Source organism: Glycine max, chromosome 3 (assembly GCF_000004515.6).
Source record: "Glycine max cultivar Williams 82 chromosome 3, Glycine_max_v4.0, whole genome shotgun sequence".
Classification (NCBI taxonomy): domain Eukaryota; kingdom Viridiplantae; phylum Streptophyta; class Magnoliopsida; order Fabales; family Fabaceae; genus Glycine; species Glycine max.
This window is the reverse complement of record NC_016090.4, coordinates 35,836,910-35,856,471: the sequence shown is the minus strand read 5'-3', so window position 1 is coordinate 35,856,471 and position 19,562 is coordinate 35,836,910. Positions and strand designations below refer to the sequence as shown.

The 19,562-nt window shown below is 30.8% G+C and overlaps 2 protein-coding genes across 2 annotated transcripts; one reads left to right on the top strand and one right to left on the bottom strand.

Moving 5' to 3' along the window:
* The first annotated feature begins 308 nt into the window (after window positions 1-308).
* GASA3 (gibberellin-regulated protein 3) lies at window positions 309-2,361 on the top strand. Its single transcript, NM_001248099.2, has 4 exons — window positions 309-453; window positions 1,006-1,131; window positions 1,707-1,746; window positions 1,862-2,361. Exons 1-4 carry the CDS (start codon window positions 385-387, stop codon window positions 2,041-2,043), a joined length of 417 nt encoding a protein of 138 aa, NP_001235028.2. The 5' UTR covers window positions 309-384; the 3' UTR covers window positions 2,044-2,361.
* Window positions 2,362-7,597: 5,236 nt separating this feature from the next.
* On the bottom strand, window positions 7,598-8,424 carry LOC100793368 (uncharacterized). Its single transcript, XM_003521107.5, has one exon. The coding sequence runs from the start codon at window positions 8,273-8,275 to the stop codon at window positions 7,961-7,963; it is 315 nt and encodes a 104-aa protein (XP_003521155.1). The 5' UTR covers window positions 8,276-8,424; the 3' UTR covers window positions 7,598-7,960.
* Between the last annotated feature and the right edge of the window lie 11,138 nt (window positions 8,425-19,562).

Sequence of the window (19,562 nt, the reverse complement as noted above, 5' to 3'; positions counted from 1 at the left end):
GTGTCACTGTGTCCTGCCACATTTTCCCATCACGTTAGAGAGTAAATTTAAGACAACTAAGATTTTCTCAACGTCATCCACCACATTAAAAAATTTGGAAATCATAACTCATACATATATATGGTAACTCAAATAATTCTTATAGCAAAACGTATGGCGTGGAAAGTGTAGGGAAAGATGTGCTTGTAATTGTCTTTGTCTAAGTAGAGTCTGTAATTGTCCTTTTGGGAAAACAATAGCTAACATAACTACATAGAGGCTAGAGCCACATTACATCTATAAAATATCCTGAAATCTCATCTGCCAGCAGTTCCTGAAGACCACACTTGAGATAACTTCTCTCTGTTTCTTCTTTTCTCTTTGTCTGAGGTCCATTTTTGAGCAATGGCGAGAAAACTAAGCATTGTTGTACTTTGCATTGTTCAAATGCTGCTTCTTCTTGTGGAAAACGATGTAAGCCAAAACAAATCATTGGTTTCTCTTTCTCAATTTCTGATAACTCCAACCTCAGCTTTAGTAGTTTTACTCTGTTACTTCTTCTAAGTTCTGCATTGTTGCTTCCACTTGAAATTCTTTTATTCTTTTTGTTCACAATAGATCACTTTGTTGTTTCACGTTGAAGTTAGCGTGGAACCCCATGCCATGCTTGAATTTAGTTTGTTAATTTGGTTTATTTTGACCAGCATTGGCAACAAAATGTAGAAAATTATCATGTTTAGGGAATGGAATTGAATGTGCATTAACTATAAGTTTTGTTAATAAATAAAATAGTGCAACTTCCTTAACTCCTTTGTTTATTGTTTTGTTTTGTTATCATTGCGTTTCCTCGGCTTGCCTTTTCTATTCTTCATAACGTTGGCTTGGATGCATTTGTGTGAATCATAGTACATGATTTATTTACAGTGTATAAACAACTTTTTTTTTTGTATTGTTTTTGACATTATAAACAATGTTAATTATATTTGGGTAACATATATACCCTGATAATTATGATTATGCTTTCAGGCTGAGATTGTTGTGTCCACCGTGGAGGCTCCAGCTCCGCAGCCTCACAAGAACACCACCCACACCCTGTCCAGCGCTCCAGCTCCGCTGCCTCACACAAACACCACCAAGTCCCATGTTCCCAATGTGAGTTTATATATATATATATATATATATATATATATATATATATATATATATTGGTACAATGTGAGAATTTCTAGCATACATTACAATTTCATTTCTTCTTAGATGCAAACTTTGTCAGTTTTGTTAGAAATTGGGAGATATCAAACATGATAAACATTATCAAATAAAGTATTTTTTTATGTCAAATTATCAAAAGTATGTAGATTTTCTTTTTAAAATGGAAGTACATTACGAATTAATTACTGTATCATATAATTAAAAAGTTTGTCTTCCAAATTGTCGATGTCTGAAGTTTATTGAATGTTCTAGGGGAGAACAAACTTCTTTATGACATCCAATCTCGGACCATGGTCTCTTATTTATAAATCCAATTTTTGATAATTGTAATTTAGTCTCTCATCAAATTAAAAACACCAATTTGTCTTCTACACATTAATTTGATTTCCATCACAATTATACCCTTAAACTTTAAAACACCAATTACATGTGCTGCTGTTGCCCCACATGTTGAATTCTGTTCCAACGAGTTTGTCAATTCCTTGTTTTGTTAACTTCATGTTTGTTTTCCTCAGTTGCAGCATGGCATCACCGAAGGCAGTCTTAAACCACAAGGTAATACTAATAATAGCTTCCATCACACATTCACAACTTATATAAATTTGCAGCACTTCTTCCTTTTCTTTTCTTTTGTGCTATTTGTTTGTTGAATTAATGCACAAAACTGCAGAATGTGGGCCACGTTGCACCGCTAGATGCTCAAACACACAATACAAGAAACCGTGCCTATTCTTCTGCCAAAAGTGCTGTGCCAAGTGCTTGTGTGTGCCTCCTGGAACTTTTGGCAACAAGCAAGTTTGCCCTTGCTACAACAACTGGAAGACAAAAAGAGGAGGACCAAAATGCCCCTGAAACTTTAAATTTTACCTATTAAGTCTCTTAATGCCCTTGCTAGTTGCTACCACCACTCCATGTATTTATATATGTACCCACCAGATTGAAATTAAGTACCTTAATTTAATCTTTTTTGTCTTTGTGTGCTTTCATAATCCTTAGGGAATAAGACAGAACACTTCTGTTCTGGCATTGAACTTGTAGTCAAATTCCTCCCTAGAAATTGTTAAACAAGGCACAAGGAAGACACACAATGCAAATATGTGTCCTCTCGTTATGAAAATTTAAATATTATTAGTATGTTCAAAGTTTGCATTAGTATATGCTTAGAAGCTACCAATGAGGTCTAATTTAGTTGGTTGAATAAGATGCGTGATAGGTGAGTTATTGAGAATCTTGTTATTTGTCTTCATTCTTACTGATAAAAAAACTATTTAGAAACTATTTTGTGAAAGACTTTCTTTTAAGAAAGACTAATTAATCACAGACATAAATAATAATATATGCTAGTTTCGTGTATTCAGTTACGTCGAAGAGGCTAAGCAAAATTATGAAGTATAAGCTGTTCCGCAAGACGAAACATACAATGCTCGTTCTGTACACAGGGAAACTTTTCTATATGTCCTTTTGCTTCTTGTTTTGAACTCAATGTAGTTTTCACCCATGTTTCCTTCTTTTTTTTTAGTCAAATGATGCATTAGTGAGTTTTGGCTCCTTTTAATTTTCGACATGGTAAAAGTTCAATTAAAAATTCACTGGAATGAAAATTTTTATTTTTTGGTTTTAATAAAACAAATTAAACATAGTTGTAAATTGTGATTGTAATCGCGATTATTGTTGTGATTAGTAAAATTAGAGACAAATGTGATTTATGCGACAGCAATTACAATCCTACTCTGCAAACTCAATGTTGTGATTGTAATCACAACGATTTGTTATTAAAACAGTTTTAAAAAGTAATTGAAATTACATTGAAATGGCAGCACATGCAGATGATCTAATGCATGTGATTATTTGGACTTATTATAATTCTTGTACAGTGATGTTCGTGAGCTTTGCATTCATTTTCACAAGATTGATGAAAGTGGCACTCAAAGGATTTGGTCGTGTGTCAGTGTAGGGAACAAGTAGCAGCATTACGAGTGTTAAAACACTAGTAGTTTTTGAGGCTTCGGCGGGTGTTTCTATATACATCTGGCAACTCATTTCTTGAGTAACCCTTCTGCTAGACTTTGTCACACTTGAGCCAAGTTTAGTGATTTTCTTTTTTGTCGTAGAGACAATTTTATTTGAGTCAGATAAGATGACTATAAACAACAAAATCTTTTCTCTATGTAATAGTATTTAGCATAACTGTATACTTAGAACTCAGACTGAAGATCTTTGATTGGTTATACTGAAACAATCTTAGAATTAAATAACTTCATATCAGTTAATCCACCTGCTTGGTTGTCAAGTCTAATGATATTAATAAAATTACATTTTGTCAATATAAATGGTGGTCAAGTGTAGTGGTATTAATAAAATTACATTTTGTCAATATAAATGGCAGCACATCTTTGTCTCGTGGATTTGATTTTGGAAACTAATTGTCAAATTCTACACAACCAGTGGCGAAAAATTCAACCTCGAGTAGCTACTTATTTACAGGCAATTGTAGCTAGCAGATTGTAAATTTCTAGCTCAAAGTTGCAAGTTTCAGATTTTCATTTCTCTAGGAAAGGTTAGAAGGAAATGTATAGCGTGTTTGGGTTCATTTGTAAGACGTGCGTATCTTTGTATTTCAGAGTGTGAATTGTATTTATTTTTTTCAAATATTTTTTGAAACACACATTGTTAACAGATGAATGCTTCATCTAAGCTTGAAATCAGTTTTCCTTAAAGCAATTTTAAGTTGTAAAACCAAAGATATAATAACTATATAAGGAAAAAAGAGAAATGCTGCACCTTTTCTCCCAAAGACTACATCTAGTCCTTAACTACTTACCAAGAATTTAACTACCAATAGAATTACAGGAACCATTACACCACACTATTACAATAATTGGAAGGTATACGTTACAGTATGTTGAAGCTCTCTTGTTCTATATCCTTCATACTTTGTGAACATTGGTGCCTTAAATACTACATGTAATGCCTTTTATATATCAACTAGTCACGTAAGATTTGATAAATCGTACTACTGCTTATCTTCCTTTCTCGGTATTGATAATATAAAGCACGTTATCATCTCTTATTTTCAAAGCCAAGTACTCTCTCCCTTCACTATTATAAAAAATCTTTCAAGGATTATTCTGAAAGGTCTTTGAACAATAGTTTTTAACCGATGTTAAGATGACTGACATTGAAATTTGAAAACTTTCAACAATGGCTTTTAAATTGATGTAAAAATTGACTTTTCTACATCGGTGTTTTATAATCGATGTGAAATTGTGTTAAAAGTATTTATATACAATGCTTTCAGCGAAAGTTTCGTAGGAAACCAATCCGGGAATTGTCTCGGAAGTGTTTCTCATAAGTGTTTGCTACTATCTTTTTTTTTGTGTTTTTTGATATAGGAGAAGATAATCTTCTATAAATTTTTAGTTTTTTGAAAGACAACATTTAAATTTATTCATTTTTTAAGTTTATATTGATAAGTTATCTTCTTTTTGGACTAACTTCTTACATGACAACCATTTAAGCACTTGAATTAAATGAATTCCGATAGACAATCATTATGTACTTTTTTTTAGGTAAATCATTATGTACTGTGAATCTCCTAGGACTAATATACACAGAGATTAGTCTTTTCTATTCAAATATTTGTTTCTACTTGCATTTTTAAAGCCATTAAATAAAATTGAGCTTTAGAAATAAAAAAAAAAACTTAACAAAATTATGCATAGTACACAAAGAATTTCAAAATTCCTCCTAACCCCAACACTTTAGTCCGCCTTACACCATCTCGTAATCTCCAAACCATCTCCTCTACTATATTTCAAGGGTTTGGCAGAACAAAAGTCAACCATAATATTCACTCTAGTCCTTTGACTCTTTCATTCTATACAAGAATTCAATATTGATGAAAAAAAATATTTTTGAAGTAAAAGAAAAAAACACACTTTATAATTAGAGGAAAATTTGAAAACTACATTAAAAAATAAGTTTAAATGTAATTTTGGTCTTCTTATTTTTTAGAATTTATAATTTTGATCTCTCTATTTTAAAATAAAAACATTTAGTCATCATATTTTTAAAAATTTATAATTTTAATTTTTTTATTTTAAAATAAAAATATTTAGTCTTTCAGTTATGTAATGAAAATTTAATATTTTGATCTTTTCAAAAAAATTGTATTGTTTGATAAAAAATTAGTCTGATGTGACCAAAATATAGTGACATAATATAAAGTTATTTGTTTAAACTATGATATAGTTAATGTTAATATCTTAATAGTTAATATTTTAGTTTGACGCAAGTATGAAAGTCACAAATTTTATAAAAGTGAAAGCCTAAATGTTTCTATTTTAAAATAAGAGAACTAAAATTGTGAATTTTAAAAAATAAAAGAACTAAATATCTCTATTTTAAACTAAGGGATCAAAATTATGGATTTTAGAAAATAGGGGATAAAAATTGGATTTAATTGAAGAGTTTTGTTGATCTGTGTTGTAAAAGATACAGGTTAAAAAATCTTTATAAATTTACCAATTAAAGATATAAGTATTTAATATTTTTATTTTTTAAAACTATTTAGTACTTTTTAAGATTAATTAAAATCATCTAACGTACAGTAATAAGCATGTTTTAATTCATAATAACTAACATTTAAATCTACAAAGTTAATAAAATCGAAAACCAACAGTAATTTTTGAAACCTTTCAAGAGTCATAGTCTCTCAGACACAACAAAGAGTCGCCTCAGTTTCTTTGAAAAAGACGAGGGTTCTCACATGCTAACTGCGTTTACAATAGATACTTTATATTAAAAAAATGTTTTGATTCTTGTACAAATTTATATATATGTAATTAAAACAACAGAATATACATTCTTTTTAAAACAGAATCAATCATAGTTATTACCTCTTTGAATATTCCAATTTCCAGCACAAATGTCAGGTGATGAGGTCCAGAATTGAACCTGCGTCGTTTGAACGCAAAATATTTGGACTTTTTTAATGCATGATAAGTAGACAGACACCATGGAAATTGGAAAGGTAGGTTCACCTTTCACCTCATGATCTACTTTACACGAGTTGGTTTAGTTAGGTAGAACACTACTAATGGTTTGTACTTAGCAATGCTAATTTTTCTAACAACCCATGACCCCATCATATGATAAAAGCATGCAAGATTTTTTAGCAAAACTTATGGTCCTCGTTCATTTTTCGTTTCTACTTTTTGGTTTAGGATCAAACAATGTTTGGATCACACTTTGGACAATTGATTAATTTGGATTGAGTTTGTTAAGATGATTTTTAACCGCAAAATTCTTCTTCCTAGCTACTTTAGAAACAATAATCAATATATTAATACTGATCAAGCAAACCTACATACTCAAGATAATCTTTTCTCTAAGAATTAGTATATATAACTGGTTCTAATTAGCTATTGACCTATTGGTCGGCTAAAGATTATAAAATTTATGTAATACTATGAGTTTAATTATTTTATATAGTATAAAATTATTAGCATTAGATGAGTTTAATTAAATTCTGATATTATATGTAATCATACTTTAAGTTTTGATAAGCCAACTAGATTATATTGTCTTCTAGTAAACCATGTTCTTTATTTAGCAAAGAAGCGTATTCTTTATAGGAGTATTGCGGTATATTATATATTTTTGGAAGCTAATTTCTTTTGCAAGAAAAGAATCCCACTGAGCAAAGCCTTTACAAATTCGTTTTACACAACAAAAAGGACCATACAATATAATTATTGGTTGGTTTGAGGCTTAAGTAACAGTGTAACACGTGCATCGCATCGTTAATTAGTTACTATGTAGGTATAGAAATTAATCAAATTATTAAGCTCATGGAGGCATATTCGTGGTATATTCGCATTTTGTTCCAGAAGTGGCCCTCTGCGTATGATTTACGCCGTCAGGTTCGGCATGCATGTTGCCACATGTTGATTTTTGTTTTGTTTTGTTCTTTCTTTCTGTGTTTTCTTTTCTCATAGGTCACTATTCAAATGTTGCAAGAGTTGAATATTATGATTTGATGTGTTGTACATTTTTTGAACCTAGATGGTTGAAGCAAACCAAAATTGACTTTTATCTTTTTAATATTAATTCCACATGATATGTTGACTAACAGATTTCGACACATTCATTGAATCTAGTTTTCTAGAGTTGCTCGTATGATTTCCTTTTTCTTTTGTCTACGTAAAAACAAACATGTAAATTGTAATGAAACAAAATTGAGACTTCCAAGCAAGCATAGAATTGAACAATCTCACGTTATGCAAAACCCAATTCTATTATTCACCAAGTCCAAAGATAAAAACCCTTGAATTTTCGTTCGGCGGATGGGAACTGAAAAACGGTGAAAACTTAAAAAGGAGGCAGAGAAATAAAGAACATAGTATAACACAAGCTTCAATTTTATTGATTTTCATCTTGTACGTATGAGTAGGACCATTCAGGTTCTATAGTGTAAACTAACTCAAATGTTCATGAAAACCAATGAAAAAAAGAAGTGAAAAAGGATAATTGATCAAAGGCTTAAGAGTAAAGAAAGGGCATAAAAAAGAAGAGGTATTAGTCCCTTCAATAATAATAATAATTTTCAGTGTCCAAACTCCTATAAACATGAAATGATCATTTAATCTTATTCTTTGGTCTTTAATCCAACGGCACAGTATGATTCATGTAGTCGAGTATGATCCATGTAGTCGACCTCACCAGAGTCATTAGACCACTCTCTCGAAGAGGAGAATTGAAGGACAATTCAAGAAGAGTCCGAACAATTTTCATCTTCATCTTCGGGCATCCAAAGCAACCAAGAAAGAGGGTCTGATGAGAATTTGGAGACCTTGTTGTTGTCGTCAACGGCAGCAATAGAATGACCCTTTTGGCTATAAACAACGGCAGAAGAAGTTGAAGGGGTGGCATTGGTCCTTGGTGGTTGTTGGTGCTGAGTGTGATCTTGAACATTAGGGGTTTGGAGGGGAAGCATGGTGGGTTTAGGAGAAGCTTGTTGGGGTTGTGGACGAGGGTACAAGAGATCGGTGGGGAAGAAGTTGTATTGTTGAAGGCCAGCCATAGAAGAGGAAAAAGCAGTGAGAAAATTAAGAAGAGAAGACCCTGATGTGATGAGTGAGTATCTATGTTTTTGTTTCTTAGAGGAAGTGGTTTGGTTGGATTTGGTATATATAGAGAGAAAAGGAAAGGGTAAGAGAGACTGATGTCAAGAGTTTGTATTCGTGGCTTGGGAATTAAGGGGCGTTTTCTTGGAGAAGGGGAAGGTCTAAATGAACCTTTAATTTTTCTGGATTGTTGGTTACTTGCCTCTCATTCAGCGATGTTTTCAATCACACCGTAAAGTTGTCGTTTTTTTTTTTTTTTACTTAATTATAATAGTTATAATTATTACACGTTTTGTCCCCTAATTACTGTTCTCTTGTGTCAAAATAAGTGTTTAATTTTTTTTAAAAAATATCCTAAAATAAATATTCACTCTTGTCTTTATTATAAGATTCAATTTAAAAATGGAACTTGATAGAATTATAAGATTGATGGAGTAATAAAAAGAGAAAAAATGAGGAAAGATTCCAAAAATTCCTCTATCAACAAAAAATTAACTATTAACAACTAATATTTATTGATAAAAAATATAACTCAATTCTTTTTATAAGATCCAATTTATAATTTCTCTTGCATTAATTATTTTTTCACAAAACTATTTTTTATTAATATTAGTTCTTGAATGACATGATAATGAAAAAACATAATTCATTAATGTTTGTTAGTTTTGTTTATAGGAATAGTTATGAAAAAAATTAATTTAATATTTTTAGCTAAATTAACTAAATTTTTAATTATGTGAATTAGTTAATTAGACCTTATAATAAAGACGGGAGAAAGTATATTAATTTTTCAATATAATATTTTTACGTCCCTATTATAAGACATTAATTAATTTATGTTTATTAAGAAAGTTAATTAATTTTTTTTGGATGAGAAAAGAAACAAACAAGCAAGAACAAAAAATGCTTAGTTATCCCTACGATAACAAAACCCTAAGGAGTCGGCTAAAAGAGAATGCCTAAGCTAAGTTGGACACCCATCCCAAAGTTTGAAAACATCATTAGAAGAAGCTCCATCTTTAGCAAACCAATTGACAATTTTGTTACCCTCCATCCGGTTACAAGGATGACATTCCAGTTGGCAGACCGCTCCATCACAAGACTGTTCAGGGTAGTTGAAGATGTCCTGGTCAAAGTCCATCAACTCACTTTTCTGGTGGACTTTGTAATCATGGACATTGAAGAAGATGCTGAGATCCCCTTGATTTTAGGTCGGCCATTCATGGTAACCACAAAGTGTGTTGTGGACATGGGGAAGGGTAATTTGGAGATGAGTGTGGAAGACCAAAAAGCCGCATTCAACTTGTTTGAGGGAATTAAGCATCCTAGTGATAGCAATACTTGTTTTAAGGTGGAGGAAATTGAGCAAAAAGCCAACCCCATTGGGGGGCACCAGAATTCTGTGGTCCTAGAATAAGATGAAGCCAAGCCAGTTGAGAATCCTACAGACTTTTCTAGGGTCTTTTTAGGGCCAGAACAGGTCAAGATCCGAGCCACTCTAGACATTCCACCAGCTCCTCCACCAGCGGTCCCTTCACCAGATGTCTCTCCTCCACTTGTCGGTCGAACATTTATGCCTTTTGCTCAGCCAGAACGACTCCTAACTATGTTGCATAGCCTTCACCACGGTCAGTACCTATTGATGCAGAGCCTCCACCATCTCTCCCTCCAGTAGCCCGTGATGACACCCAAGGCATTTCTAGCCTGTGTCGCTTGGCCAGGAGACCAACTTTCTTTTGATAGGGGGGTGACGCCTTTGGTGTAGCTGACGATGATGTCGCAGACGTTGAAGCTAAGGATGATTATGTTGCGGACATTAGTGGTGCTCATAGAGCTTGGGATCCAAGGCCCACACAAGATTGAGACCCAATTTTTTTTTTCAGGATTTCTTTTTCTTTCTTTCGTTTCTTTATATTTCTTGTCTTTAGTTTTTGTTTTTTTTTTTATTTTCAGCAATTTAATTCCAGTAGTTTAAATACAATCATTTTTTGTTATTGAATAAGTGCATGATAACTTGTGAAGTCACTTTTTAAGCTTTTTCTCAAAGGATTCAACACTTAAGATGCTGCACAACAATTGTGAGAATGCTAGTTCCTGAAAGAAAGAGCTAGTCAAGCAATGGAACATGAATCACAAGAGAGAGAAAGGTTAGCTTGGTGGAAAGAAATCATGGTTCGGTAAGCCGATAAATTTATCTTGTCCCGGTGAGCTGTGTGAATGTAATTGTGAGAGAACGTTTGTTTTTAAGTTCCTGGTTTTGCATCATTCTTAGACTGTTAGATTAGTTACATGAGGTGGATATGATCAAGACCATGTTTCTTTGTATTTTAGCTACTCAGCCAAAAGCCAACCTATAATGAATTTATCCCTTGCACCCTTATTGAGCCAAAATTAATGATGATTTGTTTGAATAAACCCTTGACCCTAATTTTAGGGTTCTAAGAGAGCATAAGGGTTTCAAGTCATGATAAGTCCTTAATTTGGGAGATTGCTAGGGGAAGCTGCCTAAAAAAAAGTAGAGCAGCACACAATAGGGCACCCTCAGAAGCTTGTAAGCCCAAAGTATTCTTTTCTTAAAAAAAATAAAATGAAATAAGGGCAGAAAAAAGAGAGGTATCATAAGTGCTAAGAAGAAAAAGTGTTGTTAGAATAATAAGGGTTGAAAAATAAAGCCTAGGCTAAGTATAAGTTTTCTAGGATGAATGCTCTCTTATAACCTTAATTTTTTAAATCCCAGAAAAACCATGAATTTTTTGATAAGTCAGACCCCATTACTAGCCAATAAAAGTCCTTAGTGATCCACCAAGTGTGAGTAAGAATAACTTTAACCGAGATGAAGTGTAAAATTTGGGAATATTAATTGTAGGTCGTAGAGATCTTAAACACTCACCCTAGACATTTGTGCACAGAGAGAAACACTAACCTTGTGAGGAAAGTGAGGCAAGCCAAATTGATTGATTTCCACTACTAACCAATTTCATCTCGATGTTGTTTGTACTTCCATTGCGAGATTATGACAAATGCAGAAAGGACCAGTTGAAGAATCTGAGAAATAGCAGCCATTGAAAATGTTGGAGTAGTCAGAGCTTGGTTTTATTTTGATATGCTTGGGGAGAAGCAAAGTTTTAATTTGGGGGATTTTGATAACTGCTAAATAATTGTACTTTGATAATAGAAAATAAAGCAAAATTGTCTTTAAAAATAATTATTTAGCAGTTATTTGCGCTTAAATATTAAAGAATTGATGTTTCGTTGAATTTTGGCTGCAGCTATAAAAACTAGAGGTGCTAAAAGGAAAAAGTAGGAAATAACGAAGAAAAAAAAGAAGAAATCAGAAAAGGCCCAACAAAACAAAAGGCGCTAAGCGTGCGTAACAGAACAACACGCGCTAAGCAAGAGGAGCCCGCTAAGCATGCGATCCAACAAAAACAGCACGCGCTAAGCGAGAGGAGCCCGCTAAGCGTGCGATCTATTGGCACTGAGCGAGGAAGGGCGCGCTAAGTGAGCCTACGAAGGCCCAAAGCCCACTTCAGCAGCTATAAATAGATAGCCTGGTCAAGAGGAAACGACATACCAAGTCTTAGAACACTCTCACTACTACCTAAAGCCTGAGAACTATTCTCCTTTCTTTTATCATCTTTATTCCTTTCTTTCTTTCGCCCCTCTCATTGTAAAGCCCTCAATGACCATGAGTGTGGCTAAACCCCTAGTTAGGATCTAGCAGGCCTAAAAAACCAACGATGTATGGTGTACTTTCTATATTTATCAATGTCACATGAGTCTTTTCCAGGTTTTTCTATTCTATTATCTTTTCTATGTTTCTCTTGCATTCTCATCTTTATATTCTTTTAGGGGTTAGACACTCGGGAGAGGGTAACTTCTAATTAAGGTCTAAAGAAAGTATGCATGAATCAGTTTTAAGGGTTAGACACTCAGAAGAGGGTAACTTCTAATAGAACAAAAAGAAAAGATTTCATAAGAAAATCATTGCTAGACATAGAATGATAGTTTTATGCCCATGCATTTATGCAAACATCTAGAATTTAGACTTCATGCATTTTATTTGTTGAATCTTTTCAAAGGGATTTGGGAGATAGATAAATAAAATAGGCTTGTCATCGTGAGGAATCGGGGACAAGTAAATGAATAGATGTGGGTAGAATAGATCCAATTAAATTGATAAAGAAAAGTTATAAACTCATACATCCGAGGCAGACAAGATATGTTAGGTCCTAACATTCGCATTCCATTAAATTTTCTCTTTAATTATTTTGCTTTTAATTCTTTTGCTTTTTTATTATTTATAATTCACTATTATTGCCTCCTATTCTTTCTTCTACTCTTTTCTTTTATTATTTTTGTCTTATAAATTGAAAAGCATCTAAGATAAGTACACCACAAAATTCCTGTGAAATTTGACACTCAAACTTCTGAGACTTTATTACTTGAATATTTGATACACTTACCAGACGCCTAGCACCTAAAATTATAATGATTTTAGAATGCAAAAAGTAATTTAATACTCTTTCTTTCTGAACCAAAACTAGTACATTTTTAAGATTAATGCACATAATTTAAAAGATATGATTAAAAAATACTACTTCTTACTTTAAATATAAGACTCTTTTTAAAATTTATTTATTCCTTTTATAAGATTAATTATTTTTAATTTTTCTTTTTCATTAATTAATTTTTTACTAAAACATCTCTAATTACTACTTTACGATAGTAAATGTTATGAATTAGAAAAATAAATGCATTTTTTCTCTTATAAGGCTTGAAGAAAAAAACTAATATATATAAATTAATTAGGTAAAAAATAATTAAATGGAAAGAAAGATGTTGAATTCCATTAATTTTAAGAATAATTTAAAAAATTATAAATTAATAACAAATTTAACGTTACTAATTAAATTAACTAACTTTCTTAGGAAAAAAAATTAAAAATATCTTATATTTAGGAATTGAGATAGCAGTGTATACTATTTATTTACTTGCTTCAGGCTTCAGGTCAAATTTGAAACAAGTATAATTGTCCCTTAATACTTAGGAGTAGCCCGTAATTAACTTTCCGTTTCAGCATCTTTATAGAATAGAATATACCGATTTTTCTTTCTTTTTGTTCCGCCCAAAACCGGATTTCTTTTGTCGTCAACGGTTTCTAGATGCCAGAAATTGTGGAATAGAGGTAGCCATACTGGTCAGGATTCAAGCCTTGTGGTTAATTAATCATTCCTATTGTTTTCGATCCATAATAGTATTTCTTGACAAAAGAAACTTAATAGTTTTTGAACACTACAGTGCTTCTCTTTGTGTTTTATATGTTTGTTTCTTTTTAGTGTTAAAATAGAAATCAAATATATGATGAAGTCGTTCAGTATTATCGCTCAAAATAAAAAGGAAGTCAACAATTAATCGATTGTTAATTTAGTAGCACCTTTGTTACTGGACAATGAGAGGTTCAGGATTATTAAACTTATGATAGTTCTAACCTCAAATAACAACGATTAAGTCTTGTGTCATCAAATAAAATTGGTTATAAATGATATAATACAATGAATTTTTATCCTATATCAAACACCCTCTTCGACCTTAAAAATCAATATAAGAATGAGAAAAGGGTTTAACATATTCAAAGATTTAAGTATTAAAATACGAGAATACTTATGATTTTCACTACTAAAAAAATTATATTTTAGGAGGATAAAACAATGATGATTTTTCAACAATCATCTTAATTTAATTGCGGTAACAATTTTATAATTTGGTCGACTTCAACGACAACAATTTTATAACAATCGTCTTAAAAATTTGCATACAACAACAGTTTTTGTTAAAACAGTCATCATTTCATTTGTCTTCTAACAAATAAAAACGCGTTTTACTGTCACACTCACACTCACAGAAAGTGTATAGATATTAGAGAGCGAAAACCTTAAACTAAAATCCTTTGTTAATTCAACTGTTGAATTAAAGATTTATGGGATATATTAATTTTATGGAAATTCAAAATTAATTGATATTCTGTCTAAGTATATGATATTATGATACTTTAACAAAAATAAAACAAAATGTGGATATTGAATACTAACATACTTGTAACTATTTGAATAATCTAAAATTTAATATGTATTTATGATCATGGCAATTGATAGTAATATCATCCGATCGATTTGAAAACGTTGTAATGATGATATATTGGATTTATATTTTGTCTCAACTAAGAACGTCATTGAGTTGAGATTTGGGAACTCAACTCGCTGAAAACTTGATTGAATTTATATATTTTAATAAATAAATTAACTCAGAATTAATTTAATTTTGGTTTGATTATACAAATAATTTAATTTAAATTTATTGTGAACAGGGAAGAGCTACAGCCCCATAGAGAAAATTTTATTAAAAATCATGAGGAAGAAAAATAGAAGCCACATTTTATTTATTTATTGATAGAATAGAAGCCACATTAGATAACCCGAACTTGGCAAGAGTGTCCACCACTTAGTTTGTCTCCCTGTAAATAAAGACCTCCTCTGACAATAAAGTCTTTAATAAGCTTTACCCATCTTCCAGAAATAAACTATTATATTAGTTAAATAATTTTAATAAAAAAATTATATATTTAACTAAAAATATAATATAATTCATAGACTTTTTATTTATTAATTTATGTATTTTTGAATTAAAATATAATCAATAACTTAATATATAATTTATTTAAAATCGTATAAGTAAATTAAAATTTCAAAAATTATTACGAGAGTTTTCCAAACCCAAAAAAATCTAATGAGGACAAAGATGAATTTCAAAATTTTAAACCCGCATCTGCCTCGAAAAATCAAAGCCATCATCGACCTGCCCCAGCCTGTTATTATGTCTAAAGTAAGCAAATCCTATTCAAATACCATATTTTTCTTTTTTTGCTGAAGAAATATCATATTTTTCTATTAAAATAAATTCAAACTTAAAATTTAACTCATTTAAACGATTTTTTTTACAGCACTCATTTAAACGAGTTAAAACTTGAATATGCTATTTTTTTTACTGGTCAAACTTAAGCTTTAAATATTAAACCCAATCACCTCTTAATTAACATTGATCATAGCAAATTGTCACTATATATTTGGTCCTACATTTGATGATTGCTTGTCCGTCTTTGTTTTTAATCTTTGGCTTATTTATTTTTAGCTTTGGCATATTTGCAAATGTTATTACATATTTGAATATAGGATCAATGGCATTAATAATCTATTTAAAATATAGCAAATGAATGAATGAGTGTCGACCTGAAAACTCCCCCGACGGAATATTAAGCATGCCTTGCTATGCCATAATGCATGACTCACGACTCATCACACAGTCACATTGCAAATAAGAAATCAGAAAATGAAGGAAGAGATGAGGTCATCGATGGACATGCCGAAGGGAATTGAGTAGTTAAAATAAAACTTGCATTTTGTGGTGATCTATGCCCACTTTGCTAATAAATTTTTGTGATCAAACTAACATAGGGTTGGGTTGAGTTATTTGATTTTATATATTTATATTATATTTTTAAATAACATTTCAAAAATAAAATGGATAAAATGTTAGTATTATTTATATATTTACATAGTATGTCAAGACTATTAGTTATAAAGCATTTTTTTTTGTTAAATGTCACTTATCTATTATATGTTTTAGTGTTTTTTTGTTTTGGTATATTAAGTTTTAAAAATCTTATTTTCATTCTTTATAATTTTGGATGAATTCAAGATGATTCTTTTATGCATAAATGTTGTCGTGACCAATATTATCAGATTCGGAATGATTATCGACTCAATCAGAATACTAGATCACTAGGTTAAAGGTCAATCCGCACGACCCGATCTATATTAAAAAAATTAATTATATGTAAATTTGTACACTTAAGATTTAAAGAATAATAAAACTCAATATATTTAAAAGCATAGTTATGAACTTGTTTAAAATTTTGAGCATGTAACATATTTTTTTTAGAATTTGGTATACATAAACAACCTTAACTTAGAATTTAAAATATGTATTATTGATGTACAACGAAAAACATAATCCAATACACATATAAATTAATTAAGGGAAAATTGAAAATCGTAACACTTTTATCATCTCAAATTTCAAGATGTGATTAGGCTTGATAAAAAATATAAGCAAATATGTAAAAGTAGGTGGTAAGGGTATAAATTTATTTTACTAATATAAGTGATATTGTTCAATGGTAAAAAAAAATCTTAAAAATGTATGACCCATTGAGTCAATTCGGTCACCGAATCAGTGGTTCAAGACCGGATAACATCAGATTAGATTGAGTGTTTGGTTCTCAGATTGAACCAACTGGTCCAAGTCAAGTTTAATAACTATAGACTTAACATTTATTTTATTACTTTTTTGGAGCTTAATTTTCTGACCGTTTAAAAGTCACTCGAAATTGCTTGTATGTGAGGAACTGCTTGTATCATACAATTTCTAGAGTTTTTAACTGCAAGAATTTGCAATGCTCCAAATCCAAATTCCCACACAAATTAAAGCACAATTGCAAGAATATATTATTTAATTTAATGCATTTATTTGGGCTCTTTCATCCTCAATTTATATATAAAACAGAGAATAGAAAACATTTTATTTGTGGCTGGGCGTGAGAGGAAACCGATAGCTGATGAATCCTTAGATGGGCCGGGATCTTCTATTGGTTGCATGGGCTTGGGCTTATGGTTTTAACCCGATTAATCCCGTGGATTAAAGAGAGACTGAAATTTCCAATGCTCCGAAAAAAAAAAACACACTGATTACTTTGTACAACTTATAAATTTGTAATCGATTATCCACCAAAAACCAAAAACACTTACAATCGATTGAAGCAATATTCTCATAATATAGTCAGGTTGATAAGTTGTTTTCATGTTGAAGTGTGTAGCTATGATTTTGTATCATTTCTCCAACAAAACCATACTCCACAGCACTATAGCAGTACCCAGGAATAATGTCCAAACGACCAAACCAAAGCAAAGGAGAAAATTATGAATAAATAAACTTGTATTTATAAATTCCGCGAAGAAAAATATTTGTTCTTACTGATAATTTATCAAAAATTATATTATCATTTGTATTTACTATTAATTTACTAGCAAAATAATTTTTATTTTCTTTTTGTCTTTATATGCATTTGATTTATTTTATTTTGGGGTCATTGAATCCAAACTTAACATAATATTCATTAAAGCTACCACAAAAAATTAATAATATATATATATATATATATATATATATATATATATATATATATAATTGAGAATTTGATTAAAATTGAGATTTTTTTAAAATTTGAAAACTAAAATCGTGAAAAGAAATATGAGAACTAAAATTGTGGATAAAAAATTAAAATGATAAATTATAATTTAACTAAAAAAAATCAAATAATTAAACAATTGAAATCGTTAATTTCGTTTTTGTTTAAAAATTTGACATCTAATGTCAATTGATCCAGTGATCTCTCTCTTCTCTCACCTTTCATGTATGTACATAATAGAACTATTTATTATATTAAAAAATATATAACTAGTATTTTTATTTAATTTATGGATTTTCTTATCCTTAAGTATTGTCATGGTTACCATAAAACAAGAACATTCGAATTTCTTTTGTCATGATATGTTTAACCGTGTCATTGGAAAAGAAATTACGAAATTTTTATATTGGTTGTACGGCTATAATAATAAAAAGAAGCATCGTAGACTTGTAATCATTATTGGAGAATAAGCCATGCTGTCACCACTATACCAGCCAAATTGTTCAGATTTTAACTTCAGAAATTGTAATTTTATTCTGCATAAGCTGAAAGAATGTACAGTGACATCCTTTTCTTAATTTATAATAAATTTATTTTTAATTATTATTTACTACATATCGTACACACATACTGGTGGGGACCAAGTGCAATTTTCAAAATTGAAATAGAAGTTGGTATGATTTTTTTGTAACTTATAGTATTATATTAAGATATTAGCTTGCTGGTGGAGATGTTTATCTCATGTTTGGTTACACTGTTATAAGATCAATTTCGCCTTTCATCTATTTTGAAAAAATTATGACATGTCCCTATGTTTTCAGACTCATTTGAAAGTTTTGAACCATTTATGATGTTTTTATAAGGTTTAGTAACAACAATTATTTAGCCTCTTCAAAAGATTTTTTATATTTTTTATTTTATAATATTTAAACTAGCACTCTCATTCTAAATGGTTGACAGGTTGATGAGGCAGGTTAGAACCTAAACCATCTTAAATTCACTGTATAAACGGCCTTCTGCATAAATGGATCGCTTGAGGATAAGCTGACGGATTGACAATGAGAACAATAAAAAATTTGGACATCTTTTGAATGGGGTGACAAAACAAAGTTTGATTTTCTTTAACATAAGTTTTGGCCATCAATTAAGCTTGATATTCCAATTTCCATAGCTCTACTTGTAATATATCACAAATTAACAGTTTTCTAAACTTAATTTTAAAACAATTCAATATCTATCTACCTATAGTTCTTCTCTAATAATTGTCACGTAACATTTTTCTAAACTTGATTTTTAAAACATTCTTCTAAATTATCTCAATAATAATTTGCATTGTCTCCCTTCAATTATAGACAAATATACCACTGAATACATAAATTAACTAACACAAGGTAATTCTTGTTGTTTCAGTAGGTCGAATTTGAATCTTGAATATGTAACTATTTTTAATAGATAATAGGAGAGAAAAATTATGGCTCATAAATCATAATGATTTATCTTATTCAAACAGAATTGTCTCGTGCAAAAACCTGTATTCTACTTAAACTTACATGACAACACAAATCAAATATAAATACACAAGTTCTAGTTCCAGAATCCAAACAATCATTTGGTAAAACGGTGAGGGAGCAAAGGTTGAGAAGGATAATCATGGGGACAGAAAGAGAGTCTCAGCATCCTCTACCTGTTATTGATTTCAGTGATGAAAACCTTAAACCTGGAACTGGCACATGGGTTTCGGCTTGTGATGTTGTGAGGGGTGCATTAGAGGATCACGGAGGATTCCTAGCACTCTACAACTAGGTTGATCCATTGCTCTACGACTCTGTCTTCTCTGCAATGGAACAACTCTTTGATCTTCCATTAGAAGACAAAATGCAGCACTCCACTGATAAGGTAGCTATGCAGGGCAACGCTCTGATATTCCTTTGTTTGAATCC